Source organism: Peromyscus californicus, unplaced genomic scaffold (genome assembly GCF_007827085.1).
Source record: "Peromyscus californicus insignis strain IS unplaced genomic scaffold, ASM782708v3 Scaffold_4__1_contigs__length_199733344, whole genome shotgun sequence".
NCBI classification, from domain to species: domain Eukaryota; kingdom Metazoa; phylum Chordata; class Mammalia; order Rodentia; family Cricetidae; genus Peromyscus; species Peromyscus californicus.
In genome coordinates this window covers 54551983-54577390 of record NW_026294562.1, presented here as the reverse complement: position 1 = coordinate 54577390, position 25408 = coordinate 54551983, and the positions used below count along the sequence as shown (strand labels likewise).

Here is a 25408-nt window from a genome sequence, read left to right as displayed (position 1 = left end):
CAGCAACCACATGGTGGCTCACAACCATCTGTAATGAGATCTGGCGCCCTCTTCTGGCCTGCAGGAATATGTGCAGTCAGAACACTGTATACACACACAATAAATAAATAAATCTTTAAAAAAAAAAAAGAAAAAGAAACCCTGTTTCAAATAACCAAAAAAGAAAATAAGAAAAAAACTTACATGAATGTCTATAAGATATTTTACTATTTACAAAATGATTTTATGCTTATTATCTTGGTTTCTTCCTCTTTGTAACTAGAAGGTGGGCTAACAAAATGGTTGATGGACATACACTCCTTCGATAGTGCTTCAGTTCCTAGTCTGTCGAGTCTATAATACTTGTTGCATAGGCTTGTGACAAGTCAGGTAAATACATACTGAGCATTTAGGGTAGGGTGTAGCAAAAGTAGTTTTTTATTGGTCACTGTGACGCACTTTATAGCCCAACTATTCAGAAGGCTGAGGCAAGAAGATCACTTGAGCTCAGTAGCGCTGGGCCTATACTGGATGGTTTTGTGTGTCAATTTGACACACACTATAGAGTCACCAGAGGAAGGAGCCTTAGCTGAGGAAATGCTTCCTTGAGATCCAGCTCTAATGCATTTTCTTATTTAGTGACCAATGGGGGAGGACCCAGCCCATGGTGGGTGGGGCTCTATCCCTGTGCTCTTGGTCCTGGGTTCTATAAGAAGGTAGGCTGAGCAAGTCATGGGAAGCCAGGCAGTAAGCAGCTCCACTCCATGACCTCTGCATCAAGACAGTACCTCACAGACTTGCCCACAGGCCAATCTGATGGAAGCATTTCCTTAGTTGAGGTTCTCTCTTCCAGATGATTCTAGGTTATGCCAAGTTAACAAAGCAAACAAACAAAATAAAAACACAACTAACCAGCACAGTCATAAAATTCAAACTTGAATGTTGTCTTTTTGCCTTTATATAGATGTGGGTCCAACACACCATTTATTTTCACTGACTAGGTAAGAAAAGGGTCCAGGTAATCAATAGCAGTGCTGAGTGAGCCTGGTTCATGGGCACTGGTACTATGTTGAACATTTACCCTTCAAGAGATGCTGCAGATTGACAGGCTTCCTTTCCTATATTTAAGGAGCCATCTTTTGAGACAGGGTCTGTTTGTAGCTTTGGAGCCTGTCCTGGACCTCGCTCTGTAGACCAGGCTGGCCTTGAACTCACAGAGATCCGCCTGCCTCTGCTTCCCAAGTGCTGGGATTAAAGGCATGTGCCACCACCGCTGGGCTCATCTTTTGCTTTTTACTGCCTGGCTCATCTTTTGCTTTTTATTCATTAATATTTCTACTTTTTTTTTTTTTTAGGCTACCATCAAGAAACAATGAGTTTAAAACCGTTCACCTACCCATTTCCAGAGACAAGGTTCCTTCATGCAGGACCCAATGTGTATAAGTTCAAAATCAGATACGGTGACAGTATCAGGTAATTTGAAAGGTAGGAAGATAGCTCATGCTAGCACAGGCAAGTGCATTCCTCCTAGTCATCATGTCTTTGCCTGACTCAGTCCAGGGGAGTGACTGCTGTAGCACCTGGTTAGGCTTTCCCAGGTGCTTAGTATTTATTATATTTGTTATTGATATACTTTCCTAAAGTAGGGACAGTATGCCTTTGAGAAGATATTTCTCAGAATTTTTTCAGCTTGGCCTTGTCTCAAAACCACCATGAATCAATCAATCAATTGTAAATAGGTCTGGAGAAATTACTTGTCAGTTAAGAGCACTGACTTCTCTTCCACATTCGGGTTCTGTTTCCCGAACCTATGTGGTGACCTCTTCTGTAACTTTCGTTCCAGTGGGTCTGATGGCCTGCTAGCCTAGCCTCCACAGGTACCACATGCATGTGGTTCACAGACATACATACAGGCAAAACTCCCATGTGCATAAGATAAAAATAGGGCCTGGAGAGATGACTCAGCAGCTGAGTAGGTATTACTCTCCCAAAGGACCGGAATAAGATATCCCGAACCCAGCCAGTGGTGGTGCACACCTTCAATCCTAGCACTCAGGAGGCAGAGATAGGCGGGTCTCTGAGTTTGAGGCCAGCCTGGTCTAAAGAGTGAGTTCCAGGACTGCCAAGGCTATACAGAGAAATCCTGTCTTAAAAAAACAAAACAAAAAAAGATTCCCAGAACCCAAGTCAGATGTCTTACAAGTGCCTGTGACTACAGCACTAGGGGATATGATGCCTCTTATCTCTGAGGGTAACCACACACATCTATACACCCACACAGACACAAATATATGCACATTATTAAAAAATTTAACTTTCAGAGGATGGTGGATTTCTATGAGTTTGAGGCCAGCCTGGTCTGTGGAACCAGTTCCTTGCTAGCCAAGGTTACATAGTGAAACCCTGTCTCAAAAATTAATAAAATAATAATAATTATTATTCATTAAGTAAAAAGTCAAAAAACAACAACAACAAAAATCAAAACATCCACTTTTACCACTTTTACTCAACCTCACACTGGAGTTCTAGCCAGAGCACTTAGACAAGAAAAGTAAAGTATACAAGTTGATATGATCTTATTCATAGAGAACCCTAAAGAACACACAGGTGCATATATGGACATGTACACACACACAAATTATTAAATAAAAGTAAAAAATTAAAAAGAAAAACAATTCCCTTTAAAATAATGTCAAAAACATCAAAGTACCTCACAATCAAGTATTCCTTAAGAATTATACATTATTGCTGAAGGAGATTAAAATCCCATTTGCCTGAAGATGTAGCTCAGTGGTAGAACACTTCCCTCACACACCACACTGGGCTTTGTGCCCAGCACCGAGAACTAAAGGACATAGTAGGTGTTTTGTGTCCCCAGCTTAGAAGGCACGTCATTAAGACGGCAATGCTGGCCAAATGACCTACGTGACATTTATTCAGAAATGGAAACGGCTGCCCTAAAATTCATAGCAAATTTCAAAGAATGCCGGGCAGCTGTGGCACACACCTTTAATCCCAGCACTCGGGAGGCAGAGGCAGGCGGATCTCTGTGAGTTCAAGGCCAACCTGGTCTACAGAGTGAGTTCCAGGACAGGAACCAAAACTACACAGAGGCCGGGCGGTGGTGGCGCACGCCTTTAATCCCAGCACTTGGGAGGCAGAGCCAGGTGGATCTCTGTGAGTTCAAGGCCAGCCTGGTCTCCAAAGCAAGTTCCAGGAAAGGTGCAAAGCTACACAGAGAAACCCTGTCTTGAAAAACCAACCAACCAACAAACCAACCAACCAAAACTACACAGAGAAACCCTGTCTCAAAAAACAAACAAACAAAAAAAATTTTCAAAGGACACTAAAGAGCCAAAACAATTATAAAAATAACCAAGTTTGGTTCATATTTTCATACCTTACTTTTTTGTTGTTTGGCTTATGGTTTTGTTTTGAGACAGGTCTTGCTGTGTAGCCCTGGCCCCAAACCTATGGTCCTCTTGTTTAGCCCCTGGATACTGGAATCAAAAGTATACACCACCATACTCAGGTTTTTATGTTTTGGTTTTTGGTTTTTTAAGATTTATTAGCTGGGAACTGGAGAGATGGCTCAGTGGTTAAGAGCACTAGCTGCTTCTTCCATAGGACCCAGGTTCAATTCCCAGCACCCACATGTCAGCTCACAACTGTCTGAAACTCCAGTTTCAGGGAATCCAACACCCTCACAGAGACATACATGAAGGCAAAACACCAATGCACATAAAATAAATAAATAAATAAATAAATAAATAAATAAATAAATAAATAAATAAATGTTAAAAGAAAAAAAGATTTATTAACCAGGTGGTGGTGGTGGTGGTGGTGGTGGTGCACACCTTTGATCCCAGCACTCAGGAGGCAGAGGCAGGTGGATCTCTGAATTCTGAGTTTGAAGCCAGCCTGTCTACAGAGAGAGTTCCAGGACAGCCAGTACTGTTACATAGAAAAACCCTGTCTTGTGGGCGAAATAGATAATTTTTTAAAAATTCTCTCTCAAAAGCCCAAAACTTATTATTGACAACAAATACTGCCAGTTGTTTTCCTTGATTTGACACGCTTTCTTTATTGATATTTGAGAAAATGTTAACCTCACAGAGCTGGAGAACAGACGATTTGTTTATCAGCTAATTATTCAAGTAAAACATTATCGCATGAAAAGAGCAGCTCATTCTGTTTGCAACTTAAAGTGTCACACATGTTCTTTTCCTCAGTGCTTCTTGATTTGCTACGTACTGTATCAGGATTCTCTAGAGGAGCAGAACTCAGGGAATGAAGCTGTATACATATGCATACATACATACATACATACATACATACATACACACACACACACACACACACACACACACACACACACACACACACACACATATATGAATGAAGGGAATTTACAGGCTGTGGTCCAGCTAGTCCAACAATGGCTGTCACCCAATGGAAGGTCCAAGAATCCAGTAGGTGTCAGTCCCTGAGGCTGACTGTCTCGGCTGGTCCTCCGTACATACCTGGCTCTTGAAGTGGACTCTAATGCCAGTGAAGGAATGGACTTGACAGCAAGAACGAGAGCGAGCAGGCAGAGAGAACAAGCGTCCTTCTTCCATGTCTTTTCTATAGGCGGCCAGCAGAAGGTGTGGCCCAGATTAAAGTGGATCTTCCCACCTCAGAAGATCTGGATTAAAAGTGGGTCTTCCCATGCCGGGTAGTGGTGGCGCATGCCTGTAATCCCAGCACTCGGGAGGCAGAGCCAGGCGGATCTCTGTGAGTTCGAGGCAAGCCTGGGCTACAGAGAGAGTTCCAGGACAGGCGCAAAGCTACACAGAGAAACCCTGTCTCAAAAAACAAAACAAAACAACAACAGCAAAAAAGTGGGTCTTCCCACTTCAAATGATTTAATTAAGAAAATTCCTGCTGGGCGGTGGTGGCACACGCCTTTAATCTCAGCACTCGGGAGGCAGAGCCAGGCGGATCTCTGTGAGTTCGAGGCCAGCCTGGGCTACCAAGTGAGTTCCAGGAGAGGCGCAAAGCTACACAGAGAAACCCTGTCTCAAAAAACCAAAAAAAAATCAAAAATCAAAAGAAAATTCCTCACAGTTGTACCCACTCACTTGGGTTTTGATTATTTCCACATGTAGTCAAGCTGACAGCCAAGAATAGCCATCACACATACCTTAAAAGAAACAGTATGGGAGACTAGAGAGATGGCACAGTGGATAAGAGCTTTGGCTGCTCTTCCATAGCACCAGCACCCACAATCAACTGGAACTTAAATCTAAGGAGATACTATGCCCTCTTTCCATATGTGGGTACTTCACACATGTGATGCACAGATGTACATGTAGGCAAAACACCCATACACATAAAATAAAAAATAGGGAGTAAATGTAAGTTAAAAAAGTTTAAGATACAATGAAACCCAGTGTGATGGTATATTTCTTAAATCTCAGCACTTAGGAGGCAGAAATAGGTAGATCTCTGTGAGTCTGAGGCCAGCCTGGTCTACAGAGTGAGTTTGTGGATAGCCAGAGCCATACAGTGGGACCCTGTCTTAAGGAAAAAGAAAGAATATCTCCTGAATCTCATAAAAATTTATGTTTCTATTTATCAGTTAAAACAATTTTTTTTGAGACAGGGTTTCTTGCAGCCCAGGCCAACTTCATTCACTGTGTAGCTGAGTCTATCTTAAACTCCTGATCCATCTGCCTCCACCTCTCAGGTTCTGGGATTACAGGCATGTGCCACCATGCTTGGCAGTTCAAATAAATTTAAATAGTGGGCTTAAAGTGTGGCTCAGTGGTAGAATATTTGCACTGGATATACAAAGCCCTAGGTCTAATGCTCTGAGCCCCTCCAATTTAGTAGACTTTTAAAAAATGCTCTGGAGAATTATTAACCTTTACATCAGGAATACAAGGTCTTGGAAGTTTAACAGAGAAGTCTGGGGGTGGGGAAACTGCTGCTCAAACTACACCGTGTAAGGCGAGCACTGGGTCAGCCAGACTGTAGTGTATCTGGTTTCTTTAGCCACAGAGCAGGTGCTGGACACGGCTGACTGTCTTATGGTACCTATCTGTTTACCTTCTAGAGGAGAAGAAATAGAGGACAAGGAAGTCATCATCCAGGAGCTGGAGGTAGGAAAAAATCAGACAACTTCTGAAGAAATTATTTACTCCTCAAACCAAGGAAGAATGCATACCCAGACTTCTATTATTTCCCTCAAATGGAGTCACAAACTCCACCTGGTAAATTGGTATCTCAGTGCAAAGAAGCCACTTTTTCCAGGAAATGTTAAAGCCTGTATCCTTTCTCAAGTCTCACTAAAGTATGAGCGCCTTTGAGACTGGTTGTTGTTTGTTTTCACGAGGGTTCCCAGACAGGGCAGCTCTGTTGTGGCAGTTGGCACAGAGCAGCTTCCGGAGGACTGCTGCCTTCCAGGGCTCTGGGAATGCCATGATCCCAACCACCGCCTGGTGTTTGACGTTCAGGAAACTGGGCAGTAAATACACTGACAAGTGGCTGTGTCTTCATTTTAATTGGAAGCATTTGCCATTGCTTTGTTCCAAGTTCATGTTCATTCCTTTTCTGCACAGCTCTGCTTGTTAGAGATTTCCAGAAAGAAGACTGAGTGGGGATACAGCTTGTAAACTGGTCAAAGTATTGGGCCAGCAATTGTAGTTCTGGGGACCTGGTCCTGTGTCCCAGTCTGTCCCTTCACCTGTCAAATGAGGTTAACTTGTTTTCAGAATTATGGTACGGATTTCAAATAGATGTGTCCAATACCTGCCACACATCCAGACTAGAAAACATTTGCACACATTTATGTGCATATTAAAGATTGAAAGCTGCTTTTTTGTTTGTTTTTGTTTTTGTTTATTTTTGGACACAAGGTCTCAGTATATATTACTGCCTGGCCTGGAACTTGTGTAGACCAAGATGGCTTTGAACTTTCAGAGAGCCTTCTGCCTCTGCCTCTGCCTCTGCCTCCCAAGTACTGGGATTTCAAGCATGAGCTTCCACTGTTGGTCCTTTGCATGCATTTGTGGGTGAGTGCATGTGTATTTTATTTTTTGCAGCAAGGTCTCATATATCCCAGGCTGGCCTATGTATCTGAGGATATCCTTGAACTCCTGGTCCTCCTGCCTGTGTATATCACCCTGGGTATGTTATAGGTATACATCTCTACACCTGGTTTATACAATGCTAGGGATTGAACCTAGGACTTCATGTATACTAAGTAATGACTCTACTATCTATGTTGCATCCCCAACTCTTCTTTTAAATTTTTATTTATTTATTTTATGTATATGGGTACTTTGCCTATGTGTATATCTGTGTACCATGTGTGTGTCAGGTGTCTGAAGGGACCAAAAGAGGGCTTCGGATCCATTGAGACTAGAATTACAAATGGTTGTGAGTCACCATATAGGTGCTGGGAATTGAACCCTGTTCCCCTGGAAGAACCTCTGAACCATCTCTCCAGCCAGCTTTCTTGGTTTTTGAGATAGAGTCTTATTTGGTAGTAGCCCTTGCTAGACTGGTACTTGTCATGAAGCCCGGAAATAACCTGGAACTAATGGCAATTCTCCTGCTTCAGCTTTCCAAGTGCTGGAGTTAAAAGTATGCACTATATGCCCAGCTGCAAAGTTTTTTGTTGTTTTTGTTTTCTTTTTGTTTTCAAGACAGAGTTTCTCTGTGTAACAGTCCTAACTATCTTGGAACTGACTCTGTAGCCCAGGCTGGCTGCGAATGCACAGAGATTCTCCTGCTTATGCCTCCCGAGTGCTGGGATTAAAGGCGTGCGCCACCACCGCCCGGCCGCGAAAAGCATTTTTTAAAAAAAATTTTGAGACAAGATCTCACTATGAAGCCTAGGTTGGCCCTGAATTCATAATCCTCCTCCTGCCTTGGCCTCTCAAATGCTGTGATTATATGCCACCATATCTAGCAGCAAAATACTTTTTATATGTTTTCTTTTATTTTTACAAATTTTATTTATTTATTTTATGTGTGTGAATGTTTTGCCTGCATGCATGTCTGTGTAACACCCATGTGCTCAGTGCTTGCAGAGGCAGAAGAGGGTGTTGGATCCCTTAGAACTAGAGTTACAGATTGTGAACAGCCATGTGAGTGCTGGAAATCAAGCCAGGGTCCTCTAGGACAGCCCATGCTCTTTGCCACTGAGCCGTCTCCCCAGCCCTATGTGTTCTCTTTCACTCCTTATTAGTGTTAGGGACAAATATTATCATTCTCTTTTATTCCTTTAGAAAATATTGACTGGAGCTGGGTGGTGGTGGCACACCTTTAATCTTAGCACTCAGGAGGCAAAAGCAAGCGGATCTCTGTGAATTTGAGGCCAGCCTGGGCTACAGAGTGAGTTCCAGGAAAGGTGCCAAAGCTACACAGAGAAACCCTGTCTCAGAAAGAAAGAAAGAAAGAAAGAAAGAAAGAGAGAGAGAGAGAGAGAGAGAGAGAGGGAGGGAGGGAGGGAGGGAGGGAGGGAGGGAGGGAGGGAGGGAGGGAGGGAGGGAGGGAGGGAGGGAGGAAGGAAGGAAGGAAGGAAGAAAGAAAGGAAGAAAATAAATATTAACTGAGAATTAGTGTAGCCTAATGATTTAAAATGTCAGCTCTCGAGGCTGAAAAAGTACCTACCACAAAAGCATGAGGACCTGAGTTCAGGTCCTCAGCACCCACAAAAGCTGAGGTCAGCACTCTGTGACCCCAGTGCCAGGGAGGCAGAGACACTGGATCCCTATTGCTCATAGACTGGCTAGCTTCACCAAATCAATGAGCTCCAGCTTCAGTGAGGAACCCTGTGTCTAAAACTAAGAGGAGAGATGGAGGAAGACACTCAGGATCAACTCTGGGCTTCTATATGTGTGCACAGGTGCATGTGGACACGTGCACATAACCACAGAACACATGTATATGCCAAAGAAACTTGCCACCATAAAGGATGTTAGCTACTATTATAAGCAATACACCATGTTAGTATAGCAGATACAACAATAAATGATAGTTTCTGTTTCCTGAGACCCAAACTTGAGGAAAACCATGGTTACAAAAGTGAAGTTATGCCTGGTGGTGGCGGCGGCGGCGGCGGCGGCGGCGGCGGCGGCGGCGGCGGCGGCGGCGGCGGCGGCGGCGGCGGCGGCGGCGGCGGCGGCGGCGGCGGCGGCGGCGGCGGCGGCGGCGGCGGCGGCGGCGGCGGCGGCGGCGGCGGCGGCGGCGGCGGCGGCGGCGGCGCACGCCTTTAATCCCAGCCCTTGGAAAGCAGAGACCGGCAGATCTCTGAGTTTGAGGCCAGCCTGGTCTACAAAGCAAGTTCCAGGATAGCCAGGGTTACACAGAGAAATCCTATCTTGAACCCCCCACACACAAAAAAAAGTAAAATTACAAAAGTTGGGACTTAAAATCACAGTTTTTTCCATAGGAAAAAAATGGTTGCTGGGTGGTGGTAGCACATGCTTTTAATTCCAGCATTTGGGAGACAGAGGCAGTCGGGTCTCTGAGTTCCAAAACAAAACAAAACAAGAATGGTCTTGGGAGAGGGATCTAGTTCAGTGGGAAGAACACATGACAACAAGGCCCAGGTTCAGTCACAATATCCACTCCTCCTCCTCCTAGAAAAAGTCAGAGAAATTTGTTGTTGTTGTTGTTGTTGTTGTTGTTTTCGAGACAGCATTTCTCTGTGTAGCCCTGGCTATCCTGCCTGCCTCTGCCTCCCAAGGGCTGAGATTCAAGTGTGTGTCACCACCATCTGGCCATTTAAAATAAATGTTAAAAAACATTTATTTTGTGTGTGTAGGCACCACAATGCACATGTGCAGGTCAGAGGACAACTTGCAGGAGCTGGTTCTCTCTTTCCATTGGGGTATCAGGGATTAAACTCAGGTTCTCAAACCTGGTGACAGGAAGTCTCTCTACTGAGCCAGCCCGTGGTCCAAGCAGTTATTTTATAATACCAAAATATTTAGACTAAGGAGCATAGATTAATTACGGACTGTAAGACAAATTGCTAAACGGTCTTATTAATAAAAACCTGGAGCCAGATATTGGGGTGCACAAATAAAATATTGCCACATTTCCCATTTTTTGTCTAAAATAAAAAAAATTATAACTAATATAAGAAACACTATATACAATAAATACAATAATTATATACAATTTATACAGGCAGTAAATACACCAACAATATCTAGTCCATTTGCATTTGACAAATTCAGTGAAAATTTTCCATTATCTATCCTATTTTGGTGTGGGGCCAGATGTAAGACAAATTGCTAAACAGTCTTATTAATAAAAACCTGGAGCCAGATATTGAGGTACACAAATAAAATATCGCCACAACGGACTAATCAATTACTAGTTTAAAGCAAGTTCTCGAGAAATGGCTCAGTGGTTAAGAGCACTGGCTGCTTTCCCAGAGGACCTGGGTTCAATTCCCAGCACCCACATGGCAGCTCACAACTGTCTGTAACTCCAGTTCTAGGGGTTCACATGGACATACATGAAGGCAAAATACCAATGAACATAAAATAAAAATAAATTTTGAAAAAGTTTAAAGCAAGACTTTTTGCCCTGAGCAAAAGCAAAATACCTATATATCAATAACTATTGTGAGTACCTGGTGCCCATGGAGACCAGAAGAGGTGGTGGATCCCCTGGAACTGGAGTTACAGATGGTTGTGAGCCACTATGTATGTGGCTGCTGGGAACTGAAGCTGGGTCCTGTGGAAGAGCAGCCAGTGCTCTTAACCACTGAGCCATCTCTCCAGCCCCAACAATTTTTGTTTGTTTCTTTCTTTTAAGACCACAATCAACCTCTTAACATTTTTTTAATTAAAAAATAATATAAATCTGGGCATAGTGACAGATCTCTATAGTGGTAGATCTCTGTGAGTTCAGGGCCAGCCTTGTCTACATAGTGAGTTACAGGCCAGCCAGGGGTACACAGTGAGACCCTGCCTCAAAAAAGAAAAGAAAAAAGAAAAACAAGCAACAATAAACAGAACATAGTGTTTTTTTAAAAAAAAAAAGTGAAAGATTTAAATGGAAATATTAGCTGAGCTTCAACAATATTAAAATAATTTTTAAATATCTTTCAGGATTCTATCCGTGCAGTCTTGGCAAACATGGACAACCTGCAGCCCTTTGTTACAGAACACTTCATTGTATTTCCCTGTATCCTTTCTTTCCTGGTCTTATTTTCCCCAGAAAAGTGAAGTTTGGTGTTTAAGACAGGCCTATCTCATGTGGCCCAGACTGGCCTTGCAATCACTATGTAAGCGCCTGGTCCGACCTCCACCTCCCAAGTGGAGCCCTCTCTAAAGCACCATGCCTGACAGCTGGACTTTTGAGGTAGGTAGCCATGGCTGCCTGCTACTCAGGATGATGTCAAGGGTAGCATGGAAGTCACAGTAATCCTCTTGCCTCAGCTCCTGGGTGTTGTGATTGTAGGCATGCAACAGAACATCTGACTTTTACTAGCTGCTAATGAGCTACAAGTCACACTCCAGATTCCAGTGGAATCAGTGAGACCAAAGGCAGTTTGAAGGGTAGGTAGAGAAAGGAAGCTAGAGTCTCAGTCTTCAAATAGCTTCCAGGAATGCAAGCTGGTCTCCCTCCTCATTTCCTTAGCACCATCCTCAGATAAAAGCAAGTGGGAGAGAGTCTCCCACCTGAAATTTAAACAGGGAGAAATCATCTTGACCCCATACCCGTTTGTTTTCACTCTGTATGTAGAAATGAAATGGTTCACTGGAAATCTGCCTTCAGGTCAGTAGAGGGATGAGAATGGGGGCGGTAGAACAGGAAATAGGCAGGAGTATGAACTGAGTACCATGTAGCTGTCTACCCAACTGGGTCTGACTGCGCAGGACAGAGCTCTGGAGCATTTCCTCTGAGCTTGGCTCAGTACCCTGTGGCTTAGGCATTATGATAACTTATTTAATCTCCCTGTGTCTCCTTTGTGAAATAGTGAAGAGACACTAATTTCAGGGGTTGTATGTATAAGTATTGGTGGGTGGGAATACATAGTCTGGCTGGAGAGTAATTATTCAGTGAAAGAGCCTATGCAAACACTTCGTTTTTGTTTGTGAGAGAGGATCTCACTATGTAACCCTGGCTGTTCTGGTGCTCACTATATAGACTAGGCTGGCCTCAAACTCACAGTGATCCACCTGCTTCTGCCTCCTGAGTACAGGGATTAAAAGCCATGCTGGTCCTTCTCTGATATCTTAACACTATCTTCCAGTTATTAATCTCCAAAGGATGTATGTGGTTATTTTTACTAAAAGACAAATAAATACCTGCTGGTTTGATTTGAAAAGTACAAAAGAAGGCTGGAGAGATGGATGGTTCAGTGGGTGATAATGTTTGCTGTGCAAGCACAAGGGCCTGATTTTCAATCCCCATTGCCCATGGCCACATGTACCTATAACCCCCGACCTTGGCAGCGTTGGTAGAGACGGGCAGATCCTGGGAGCTCACTGCTGGCCAGCCTAGCTGAAATGTTGAGTTTCTGATTCAGTGAGAGATACTGCCTCAAGGGATTAGATGGAAAACAACTGAGGATACCCATGGCATGTAGTAAGATGCATCCTCTTTTGAAGGGCGTACTGATAAGTATAGCGAGAGTCAACTCCATTTCAGCTTAGAGGTGACAATTGTTCTGGAGCAGGGTAGGACAGAAGCTCAAAGACATTAGGTAGGGAAAGTGGTATTGGGCAGAAGAGGAAAGGGCCCAGACAGAAGTTGTATGTCAATCCAGTTCCCAGAAATAAAGTTCAGAAACCCAGGTAAGACAGTCTCAATCCATTATGTTGTTCAAATCTCCCATTGTAGGGAAACCAACAGATGATAGTCCTCTTGAGTTGGTAAGTTTGTTCTTTCTTTCTTTTGGGTGTTTCGTTTGTGTTTGTTTTTCAAGATAATTTCTCTATGTAACAGCTCTAGCTGTCCTGGAACTCACTGTAGACTCACAGAGATCCACCTGCCTCTGCCTCCTGAGTGCTGGAATTAAAGTCACGCTTCACCACGCCCAGCACGTTTGATTTTTCTATATAAAATGAAAGTTGCCTTTCTTGCCTCAAAAGTGCTGCTCTGGTCTCTTCTGCCTTTGCCTCTCAGTCGCTGCTCAGGTCCCATCTCAACTGTAAGTAGGAAACCGTGTGTCTCCCTTTGTCTAGATTTCAGAGGCGATGTCTCTGCCAGAATATCTTGCTGAAGTGGAGGTATTACAAGTTGTCTTTGGTAGGCAGTCCTCTGTGCTGGGCCCTCCTAAACTGTGAGCCACTCTGAAAAAGGTGGGTTCCCAGGAGTCTGGTTTCCTCCCTGCAGGTCCTGGTCGAGAAGAAAGCAGAAGAAGCCACAGTGCGGAAACGAAGACTCATGGAGGAGCCCAGCTCCCCTAGCAGGCCAGGACCACACAGGTCAGTGGTGGAGAGAGGCTTTGCCATCTATTGCTGCTTGTTGATTTTGCCCTTGGGCAGTTCTTGATTTGGAGGTTCTTCAGTACCTTGCTCACCCCAGGGGTAAACTGAGGAAAGGGAAGAAGTTGAAATTTTCTTTTTAATTTGAACAGTCTCTCAGCAAAGTAAGATTGTTCTGTTCATCAAAAATGGAGGCTGAACTGGAGTATAGCTCGGTGGAGTGCTCTCCTAATAAGTGTGAAGCCCTAGCATCAAAAGAGAAGGCTGGGTGCTGGTGGCGCACCCCTTTAATCCCAGCACTCCGGGGCCAGAGGCAGGTGGACCTCAAGAAAGAGGAGAAGGAGGAGGAGGAGGAGGAGGAAGAGGAGGAAGAAGAGGAGGAGGAGGAGGAGGAGGAGGAGGAGGAGGAGGAGAAAAACATAAAGGCTAAGAGGAAACACAGATCTGTAACTCTGAGCTCAACATAGTCAATGAATACATATGGTATTACATTGTAGAAGGCACAAAACTTAGGAAGTCTCAGAATATTATACAAAGACAGAAGGACACTGAAGAGATAGTGGGGTTGGTAAGGTGTTTGCCATGCAAGCATGAGGGCCTGACTGTAATCCCCAGAACCCGTGGGGGCGGCCAGGCGTGGTGGCCCAGGCTTATAACTGGTGCTGGAGAGATGTGGGCAAGTGGCTGGCCAACCTGGCCTGCTTGGCAAGCTCCAGGCCAGTAAGAGACTCCGTCTCAAACAGACAGGTGAACAGTGCTTGAGAAACAGCACTGGAGGTTGTCTTTTGCCCTCCACACAGGTGTACATGAGTGTGCATTCACACCCTTTATACATACATGAACATGCAGATAAAAAAAACTTTGAAAGAATGAGAACAAATAAAATAGAACTCTGTTTCATCCCATGAGCAATTGGGTAAAATGTAAATGTGTGCAAGATATTGTATATGTGGTGGTACACATTTGTAAATTCAGCCTTCAGGAGGCAAAGGCAGTAAGTAGAATCACTCACTGCAAGAGGCCAGCCAGGGATACTAGTGAGACCTTGTCTTCTTAAAAGACAATGTAGTGCGCATGAATTGTTAGAGGGAATGCTGAGCATATCCCAACATGTTGAAGTTCCTATTGTAGAGGCTACGTGTGTCCTTTTGATTCTCTGTCATAGGAAGAATTAGTCAATGAGACAATGTAGTCATTCTTGAGCATCCCAGAGAGGCCACCTGGAATAATCCAAGACGTGGTTTGCTTCCCAGCCCAAGGTGTTTTTATGCCAAGGTCTCCTAGTACCTGAGGGCCCCTTAGACATATAAGCAGTGAAGACAGACTATGAAGGGGCTGACCCTGTGTAAATGTGTCAGTGACAAGCCATATGGAAAGTGAGCATACTTGAGGTATAAGACTCAGTTTGATTTTATTTAACTGATTTTCCCACAGAGATGAGGCCCCAAATCTCCCCTGGGTTTTGATACACAACTGAATATTTCATAGTCCGATACCTCTGTCAGTCACATTTTGTTTCTCAAACATGCCCTTAAATGTCTCCAGTTGGAATTTTATTGTGAATTAAAACAACCAAAGAAATTTTGCCACACAATTTTCCCTGCCAGCCAGGAGTAGTATAAAAATAGCCAGCTTGCTGAAATATTCATTTGGACTACATTTGCTTGAATGTGGTAATGTTGCCATAGCCAATGACATTTCCTGGGCTTTCCTCCCCCACTTCAGGGTCAAGATAGAGACTTCTAGTGAAGCCTTAAGCAATCAGAAGCCCCCGAAGGAAACCAAGAGGGTAAGCATCAAGATGGAAGCTCTGAGGCTCTTGCTGGCTCCTCCTTTGTTAAAGGCTGGGGTTCCTGTCACACACTCAGCTTGGTCCTTGCTGCAGATTGAATTGACTGAACTCATTCTTGGATGTCATTCTCTGTAGATAGAGTGACATCCAACTATTCTGTGCTTGTCACAGTCTATCTCTAAAGTGGTTGTATGGATCTTTTCTCATGTTGAGAGTCTTCTCAACTTAAAAACTGCTTGTGTTCTGTAATTTAAAATATGCCTGTATTGAGTGGGTATGAAATCCAGTGTAGAATCCTCACTGTAGAAAATGTTTGCCTTAGTCTGCACTGGAGTCTGAGTCTGGGTGTGTCTAGTTTTAGCAGATGAGGTGGGCATGTGGCAGCCCCAGAAGTTGGTAAGGAGTCGTAAGTAGCACATGCTGTAACTCCAGCACTTGGGCCAAGGCAGTGAGATGGCTGCAAGTTTGAGGCCAGCCTGACTACACTGTAAGTTTCAGGTCAGACAGGTCTGTGGAGTGAGACATTGTCTGAAAAAACTTAACAAGGAAGAAATAATGTAGGAGCTGGGCGTGGGGTGAAGTGATGTGTGAAGTGATGCCTTCCAGGCATGACTGGTCAGTCATTCATAAGCTCACAGCAGCAGTGGTTATCTGAATAAAAGCTGTACAAGATCTAACCTGTATAAGATCTAGCTAGTTATCTCCCTTCGTGGACTGGGGAAGGGCACATGAAGCTCAGCCCCTAGCTGAGGTGCTGGCAGTTCATGAACTGCTGGGGGAGGACAATCATTTTATCCAGGAGTGTAGCCACTGGTAAGCTGCCCATGATCCTGCAAATAACCCTACACCTGTATACATGCAAGAAGCCTGGTTAGGTTATGGGTTCTAAGGAGAGAGCCATGGCAGCAGGGAGCTAGGGGTAGATGTGCTGGGAAGAAGGGCTGCAGAGTGAGGGGAGGAGGGAAGGAGAGTGGAATGGGGAGTAAGGGTGATCTAAATACTTTATTTTACATGCGTGGGACTGTGAAAGAATACATTTTAAATTGTTTTACAAAAAAGTGGAGGAAGCTGGACATGGTGGCACATGCCTTTAATCTCAGCACTTAGGAGTCAGAGGCAGGATCTGAATTCTCTTGAGTTTACAGTCCTCCTGGTCTACACAGAGAGTTCCAGGCTAGACCCAGTCTTTAAAGAAATAAACAAAGGGGTTGAGAGATGGCTCAGCCCTTCGGAGCACTTGCTGCTTTTGCAGAAGACCTGAATTCAGTTCCAGTATCCATGTTGGACAGCTCACAACTGCCTGGAACTCTAGCTCCAGGAGGTCCAACACCATCTTCTGGCCTCTGTGGGCACCTTCACTATGTACACACACATGTAAGTAAATACATTTTTAATTAAAAAACAAAAACAAAGAGCCAGTGAGATGGCTCGTTTGGCAAAGGCCCCTGCTCCAAGTCTGATGACTGGACTTGCATCCCGAGGACGCACATGGTGGAAGGAAGAACTGACTCACACGAGGTGCTCCGACTTCTTGTACCTGACATGACACAAGCATACCTCGTGCACCACACACTCACGTGTCTACATAAATAAAGATTGTAAAGATAGTTAAGCCAGGGCATGATTGCTAACGCCTTTAATTCTAGCACTGGTGAAGCAGAGGCAGGCAGATCACTATGAGTTCAAGGCCAGTCAGGGCTACAGAGACTTTGCTCCTACTCCTCCCCCAAAATAAAGTAATTAAAAGGGCTAGAGAGATGGGTCAGGGTTAAGATCATATACTGCTCTTTATAGGTCCCGAGTTCGATTCCCAGCATTCAGGTCAGGCATCTCCCAACTGCCTGTAACTCCAGCTCCCAAGGGATCTTTCCTACCCACAGAGGTCTCTGTCTTCTGTGGGTACTGCACTCACATGTACATGTTCACACACATACACGTAATTTAAAATAAATCCATTAAAATGTAAAAACAACAACAATTTAAAAAAAAAGAGCAAAGCGAGGTACAGCACTCAGGAAGTAGAGGCAGGTGGATCTCTGTGAGTTCAAGGACAGCCTGGTCTACAGAGTGAGTTCCAGGACAGCCAGGGCTACACAGAAAAACTCTGTCAAAACAGAAAAACAAAGGAAGAAAGAAAGAAAGAAACAAAGGAGCAAAGCCTCTAGAACAGTGATGGCTGTCCCAGGGATTTTTGTTTTGTTTGTTCTCGAGACAGGGTTTCTCTGTAGCTTTGACTGTCCTGGAACTCACAGAGATCTGCCCGCCTCTGCCTCCTGAGTGCTGGGACTAAAGGTGTGTGCTACCACCGCCCCCCTGTCCCAGTGATTTTATTTGCTTTGATTTTTATTGATTTGGGGGTCTGTTCCTTCGTTTAGATGTTCATATGTTGGCTACTCCATTTTAAGGCTCCTTTCCAATAGCTGTCTTCAAAGTTGCACATTTTTTCCCTCTAATAGTTACCTCCTTCCCCTTCCCAGGCCCACAGCATGATCAATTAAGGAGCAAAGAACTGCCATATGCATTCATTCAAGACACCATCCTGTGTCTACTGTGTGCCAAGTACTTGGCCTGTTATGCTTCTAAAGCCCCCAGGAAGGTCAGGCCAGACAGCCACATATCTCTGTGCTGTGTGCAGGGAGCACTGCGTACCTAGTGAATACAAAGAGGTCACGAGGAAAGAGTTCCCTGGGGAAGCTGAGGCCCTTAAAGAGCCTAGGCCAAGAGGAAAGAGTATGATGCTTTTCATGCCTGCAGGCCAGTGCACACAGAACTTAGGGTACAGCACTGAGAAATGTTACTGGACAGACCAGCATGGGCTAGACAGTGATAGGCCTTAAGTCCACCAAGATCACAGGAATTACCTAAAATATTTTTAAGTAAAGTAATGAAGCAATTTCATTTCTAGTTTACCATTTTATCTCCTGTTGGCATATTGTGTGCCAGGACACCCAATACACATGTAAACCTGGCTGCTTGTTCTAGGAGTTTATCTAGGAGTTTACTCTACTGTGCCCTTGGAATCTAGACTTCTGCCTCTGGGAACAGGGTTAGAAGATGGGGCCCCAATTTTGTGTCACAGCCCCACAGCCCACTGAGGTGTTAGGTAGAAAGCTGTCTCCTGTGTTCCCAGCCTTTGGAGAGGCAAGAAGAGAACTGAAAAAGTACAAGAGGGGTACACGAAGCTCTGGAGAACAAAACGCTCTACACAAGCAAGATAATTGCTCTAAAGGAGCATTTCCCTCGCACTATCCTCCGTCCCTTCCTATTCTTAGTTTGACACACCATCTCCCGCAAGAACAGTACCCACAGCTTCTTACTCAACATAATTACCTTTTCAACCTGATTCTGGGCTTAGAGAAAAGCTGAGCAAAAGGAGCATGTTTATTGATTTTGACTCAACGCCCAAAGACAGCCTCCATCACAGACTCTGTTCCCAGGGAGAGGATTTCTCCTAAATTAAGGTAATCACAGTGACTCTTAGTGCAAGCCACTTGAGCTGGAAAAATTGAATTTGCTCCTATGGTTCAGTGCTTGGCATCCCCCCACCCCTTTGTGGGAAGTTTGGGTATAGGATCACATACAGCACAGAGAGGATTGTGCGTGTCTGAACACATTGAAAAGCTTTTGCAGGGAACGCTTAGAAGAATACAATACTTGTCTCATGAGAGATGTTTGGGGAAGAATAAGGAAGGGAAGACCCTTTCTTTTTGTTCTCTCAGATCCCAGACCTATAGACCCAGACTATGAAAAGATTAAAAGACAGGAGAGAGCAGATCAATGGCCCTGATGTGGACCAGACTGCTCACAGTGTGTCCCCGTGTCTGTCCCACTTCTCAGCAGAACTGGCCCTTAACTGTCAGTGGCATTCAAGGTGTGACACCCACTGGCTCTCTCCCGCGGCACCACAGTCTCAGCTGTGTCTTTCCTTCCTTACAGCTTGTGCCTGTACACTGCCTGCAAGGGAAGCTATCCTTCTTATCTCCTTGTTTCTGGGATGGCCTTTTCCCTCTGATCCCTTATGCCCAGTCCTCATGGATACTGCTGTCTTTGGTCATCTCTGCAGCAAGATTTAAGTCCAAAAATCATAGTTTCCTTAAATTTATAAGTTATTATCCTTTCATGAATCTAGAGCTAGGCCTTCTAAATCCTTCCTCTCTGTTTAGGGGCAGGAGGAAAGAATGGTTTTCTTCCTCCCTGGAGCTCTCTCACACCTATATGGGAATATGTATATTTCTAATTGTACTTATACCGTTCATTTAACAATGTAATGCAATTTTCTGATCCTTGAGTGTTGTTATTACCAACTATTAGGATATAACAAAATGAAAGTTAGTAGTTAGACATTATAATAGAACTTGTAGTCGTATTAGGTATGTTTTCAAGATTGAGTAGATATATTTTAGATAGACAAGTTATCTTCAAACCCTTCAGAGATCTACAAAATGTTTTAATAACTTAGAAAATTTTTCTTTTTTGTTATGGGCCTACCTACTGCAGACCTGGATTTCAAGGGTTTATGAGGAAGCTCATCTCAGAAAGACCTACTATTCTAACTTGAAAGTTATGCTTAGACTAAGGGCCAGTGCGGACCCTCAGGACTTACTGCAACTCTGCCTTCCCCGGTCACCCTGTACAAATTCTTCACCAGAAGCACAGCCTGAATAGCATACATGCTGCTGTGCAATCAGGCACTCGGGCTATGCTTGGTGAGGACAGGCCAGCTGGCAGATATTCCAAAGAAAATGTATGCCTATGTTTCTGAGCATCAGAATGTTTGCTAGAAATGTGGACCTGGAACCAGGAGTTTCTACCAAGCAGTGACACATGGAGAGATATAAGATTGCATTGCATTATACTGGCTGTTCAGCTGTCATGTTTCTACCATGCCTGGCTCTAGCTATGCTGATTGTATTTACTCAGTATGGCACTGTGCCCTTTTCATCCTGTCTCTGCCCGGAAAGCCCTGCTCTCCCTGACCAGCTCCTCACCCCAATTACAACAAAATCCCATTCATCCATCAAAGCTCCATCCAAGTGTCACTTTCCCTGTGAAGCCTTCCTTGACAACTGCCACCCACTTTGCAACCACAACACTGCAGACTCCTGGGGCAGCCTCACCACACTGGCTTGTGGGGTAGCCTTGCCCTGTGGACTGAGTGTGTCTCCAAAATGACATTTGGTTCTTCAGGCTTTAGCACCAGCAGGTTCTCAGCCATAGGGGTGGAGAGGCATGCCCAGGTGGGCTTGTTCTGATCTCCTGCAGCATATGGCTTTAGAGGGACTATGTTAGGAAGCTGGAGTGAACAGAATAGTCCTACAGAAGGACGTATAGGACTTGGCCTGGGCTGTCAGAAGCCAGTAGCACCCAGATTACAGGTCTTGTAGGATGAAGTATTTTATCGTTGGCCTTTTTTTTTTTTTTTTTTTAACAGAACAGAGAAGGAGAAGCCCAGCAAGAATATCAGGATACCCCAGCTTCTGATGCTACTGATGTGCAGGAACAAGGTAGGTTTGGGGAGATTCTTGTTTGGTGGGAGGTTTTGTTCTTTGGGACAGGCTCTTGTGGTAGAGTCCAGGCTGACCTCTAACTCTTGAGCCTCCTGTATGCTGAGATTATAGGCACGAGCCACCATGCCCAGCCTCCCCTCACTTCTGACAGTGAACTCAGTAGTCCAGCAATTCCAAAACATTTCCTAATGAAGTAGGAGGGCTCAAAAGGATGTTGGAAGGGATGTGGTTCCCTCTTCTGTGGGGTTGAAGAACTCTTTCTGGGAAGCATTTTCTCCTCTTCCCCTGGGGCCTCAGCATTAAGGTTGAAGGTGCAGAGACTGGAGCTGGAGCTCAGCTGGTAAAGTACTCACCTCACTTGCATAAAACCCTGGGGACAGTCCCCAGCACCTCACAAAACCTGGCAAGGTGCACACCTGCAGTGATTCACTGCATAGCGAGTTAGGGGCTAGCCTGGGCTGCATAAAACCTTGGCTGCATAAAACCTTGTCTCAACCACGGTAAATGAAGACCACATGAGAATAGGAAGAAGCAAAACGCTAGAGAGGCCCACAGAAATCCACAAAGATACCCCCATAACAGACTGCTGGCAATGGTCGAGAGAAAGCCCAAACTGACCTACTCTGGGGATGGGATGGCCAAACACCCTAATTGTTGTGCTAGAAACCTCATCCAACTACTGAGGGATCTGGATGCAGAGATCCATGGCTAGGCCCCGGGTGGATCTCTGGGAGTCCACTTAGCGAGAATGAGGAAGGTTTATATGAGCGAGAATTGTTGAGACCAAGGTTGGATAAAGCACAGGGACAAATAGCCAAACGAACGGAAACACATGAACTATGAACCAATGGCTGAGGGGTCACCAACTGGATCAGGCCCTCTGAGTGGGTGAGACAGTCGATTGGCTTGATCTGTTTGGGAGGCATCCAGGCAGTGGGACCGGGTCCTGTGCTCATTGCATGAGTCGGCTGTTTGAAACCTAGGGCCTATGCAGGATTGCTTGGCTCGGCCTGGGAGGAGGGGACTGGACCTACCTGGACTGAGTCTACCAGGTTGATCTCAGTCCACGGGGAAGGCTTTGCCCTGGAGGAGATGGGAATGGGGGGCGGGTTGGGGGAAAGGTGAGGGGGGCGGGAGGGGGGAGAACAAGGGAATCCGTGGCTGATATGTAGAACTGAATTGTATTGCAAAATAAAAATAAAAATAAAATAAAATAAAATAAACAACAAAAAAAAAACCTTGTCTCAAAAAACAAATAAATTGACGGTATAGACAGGTGCTCTACAAGGCCTGTGAATGCCCAACGAGGCATGCCCTTCCAGCTTTCTGATCTCTTACCTAGCACAAGGACTTGGAGTGGAATGCAGTAATCCAGATGCAGGATGTGAGCATGTGAATTACTGGACAAGTTGTGGTTCCTTGTAGAAACATGTCAGCTCTGGTGGATGGCTGAGGCTTGAGTTGTGTAAATATCTCAAGCCTGACTTTGAAAATACACCCAAGGACAGAATAGAATTTTACTGAGCTGAGATGAAATTGGAAAGGTCAGAGCAAACATTTCACCTGGCTCTAAATAATTCCTGGTGTGTGCCTGCCCTGTGATCTCTCAGATTCAAGGAGCCTGTGGGCCAGTCTCTTTTCCCTGCCCGAATGTTTTCCTTACAGATTCTAAGTTGGGGCACAGCCTGCCAGAGCTAGTTATCCCTCCACTGCAACATAGCAACCCACCAACACCCAAAGAACCAGGAACCAGTGGCTTCTTTGGGTTTCTAAGGTAAGACAGAGTGTTTTGCCTTCAAGCTGAAAAGCAATCTCCAGGTCCGTTTCTCCCTTGAGTCTTGGGCAGGGCGAGACCAGAGGAGAAGTAGATTCTTTACTGTGATTTCTCCGTTGTGTCAAAGATAGATGGTGGGAATGAAGTTCAAAACAAGGGCCCTAATTCAAAAGACTGTATGCTTGCTTGCTTGCTTGCTTATTTGTTTGTTTGTTTATTTTTTGAGACACGGTCTCACTACATAACCCTGACTGGCCTTGTAACTCACTGTGTAGACCATGCTGTCCTCAAACTCACAGAGATCCTCCTGCCTCTGCCTCCAGAGTGCTGAGATTAAAGATGTGCGCCATCACACCAGGTTCCTTCCTTTTGGGACAGGGTCTCACTTTGTAGCCCAGGCTTCTTTTGAGTTTGGGCTGCTCTGCTCTCTGCTTGTTTATGTACAGTTCTTTCCACCTTGAGGTGCCCACACAAGCCTGTTTCACAAATGTTGCTTGAACAGAAACATTGGTCTTTCTTAGGTTATTCAGATGGTTTGAGTCTAGAATGCTTCCACTCTCCCCTCTGAATCTAGGTGTGTGTTCAGAATCATTTTTGTAGAGAACACTGAGCAAATGTGTCTATCTAGAGCTCAGGCATCCTACTGCAATTCTTTTCTTTTATTTCCCCCTTCTGGATATAATCTAATTTGGGTACCTTCTCAAATGCTGTTTTGGACCTGAATTTCCATTCAGTAGTTCCCCAGAGCAAAATGCCCCAGCTAATGAAGCACTAATGGGAACCAGGGAGAAGGGAAGCGACCTCCTCAGTCTCAGACTCCTCTGCTCTCTTCCCTACAGCACTCTCCTTCCGTTCCGGTATTTCTTCAGGAAGAGCTGGCAGTAAGCCTGCCAGGCACCACAGCACGGTGGTGTTGGTCGGTCGGAAAGAGGACTTTCTCTTGCAGTGGCTCCTGAGCTATACCAAACATCATTTGCTTTAGTTTCTTCCTTTTTTTTTTTTTCTTTTGTTTATTTTTGAGACAAGCATTACTGTTAAATCACCTAGGCTGGCTTCAGGTGCCCCATCTTCCTGTCTTGGGCTCCTGGTCTGTACCACCATACGCCATCCTTTTCTTGTAATTCCTGGGTTATGGGGAAGAGGGCACCAGACTGAATCCTCCTATTGTTTGCCTTTGTTTTTTTCCTATTTAAAACACTAAGGATGGGGCTGAAGAGATGGTGGTTAAGAGTGCACACTGCAGCCGGGCGGTGGTGGCGCACGCCTTTAATCCCAGCACTCGGGAGGCAGAGCCAGGCGGATCTCTGTGAGTTCGAGGCCAGCCTGGTCTCCAAAGCGAGTTCCAGGAAAGGCGCAAAGCTACACAGAGAAACCCTGTCTCGAAAAACCAAAAAAAAAAAAAGTGCACACTGCTATTGCCGAGGACCTGAGTTTGGTTCTCAGTCCCCACAACAAGCAATCCACAATGCCCTCTAAGTCCACTTCCATCAGCTCTGACACCCTCTTCTGGCCTTGCAGGCACTTGCACACCCCATCCCCACTCCCAAAGTTAGAAAAACAAGCCGGAACAGCACTAAGGGACAGCAGGTGACTTGATGGTAAAGCACCTACAGCCAAACCTAGTGACCTGAGTTCAGCCTCCATGGATGCACCATGGCTTGTACATTCATACAGAATAGATGTAATTTTAATAAAAATTAAAACACTAAGGAAAGAATTCCACTGCCCCAAAGTTTAAGTCTTTTGTCTCTAGTGCTTAGGATTCTAATGCCAATAATTGTTCATGATGGATTATTGCTTGAACTTGAAGAAGCAGAGCATGAGAGACCGGAGAAGCATTCACCGACCTTCTCCCCGGGTCACGGGTTGTTGCTTAGTGAACCACATGGATGTTCACCTGACCTCAGCTCTTACGATTCTTTACCAGAGGTCAGGGAATAGGGTCACACGAGATTCACTGGCCTGAGTCCCACTGCCCCTAAGAAACGCTTCTTTATTTGGTTTGTCCCCAGAGGATAATGCCTCAAATGTAAAATGCTCCCCACCTGTTTCTCCCTCTGGTTCCTTCACAGTAACACAAAGTAGTCCATCAGTTAACTGGAAGCCTGTGCAAGTTAGGGGGCCCCTGGAGAAGGCAGGCCAAGGAACCCAAGTCCTTTCTTCAACCAAAGGGCCATTTAGAGAACTATTTAAAGTGGACTTATGCGGCCTCAGAGAACCAAAAGAATAATGGATGGAAATTTAAGAGAACTCCTTTTAGCTCTGAACAAATGCATCCGCATTTTAACTTTTAGTGAAGTCTGATATTAGAGTGGACTACTTGTAGGTAAGGAGCCCTTGCCACCTCAGCTCTTTAAACTGTCTGTCACATGCCAGAGGGTTCCTAATGGGAAGCCTAGGGCTAGAATGCTAAGGTCCCTCCTCGTTCCTTTGCTAGGCTGCCTCTACTTTGACAGAGAAAAGGGAGTGCTCTGGGAGGGCCTGCCAATCAAGGACCTGGGACCTGAGCAGGAAGACACTAAAAGTCAGGCAAGAGTGCAGGGACAGGTGGGTGAGCAACACGGACACCTCCAGTTCCTCCCAAATTCTGTTTACTACCTTCGTCCTAAGATACCAAGCATAATCTGACAGCTGCTGCTGAAGGGTACAGCTTAAAGCCTGGAGACCTGAGTGCCCACACTGACTGGGACCAGCTTACCAAAGGACCTCGGTGGCCCTTTCTTCTCATCTGGAAAGTGAGAGGTAGGATTTGAAAGCTCTGAGGATCCCTTGAGCTCTGGCAGGCTGTGGACTGCCCTAGTCTTTGGAGCCAGGCCGGTGTGGTAGTGGACTGAGAGGGGCTGCTTGCAACCACTGTAGACACTGATCTGGGCCTTCTCCAACTTCCAGCTAATGTTGGCTAAGGCTTTCG

At 45.1% G+C, this 25408-nt stretch overlaps 1 protein-coding gene across 2 annotated transcripts; it reads left to right on the top strand.

Moving 5' to 3' along the window:
- Nucleotides 1–1351: 1351 nt before the first annotated feature.
- Nucleotides 1352–23441, top strand: Majin (membrane anchored junction protein). 2 transcript variants are annotated; one of them, XM_052712172.1, is made up of 10 exons: nucleotides 1352–1452; nucleotides 6080–6125; nucleotides 11100–11175; nucleotides 11644–11769; nucleotides 12838–12869; nucleotides 13333–13424; nucleotides 15150–15213; nucleotides 20648–20720; nucleotides 22389–22497; nucleotides 23337–23441. In XM_052712172.1, exons 1-10 carry the CDS (start codon nucleotides 1352–1354, stop codon nucleotides 23380–23382), a joined length of 765 nt encoding a protein of 254 aa, XP_052568132.1. In that variant the 3' UTR covers nucleotides 23383–23441. The 2 variants fall into 2 exon arrangements, with proteins under 2 accessions (XP_052568132.1, XP_052568133.1); XM_052712173.1 differs by lacking the exons at nucleotides 11100–11175; nucleotides 11644–11769; nucleotides 12838–12869.
- The last annotated feature ends 1967 nt before the right edge of the window (nucleotides 23442–25408 follow it).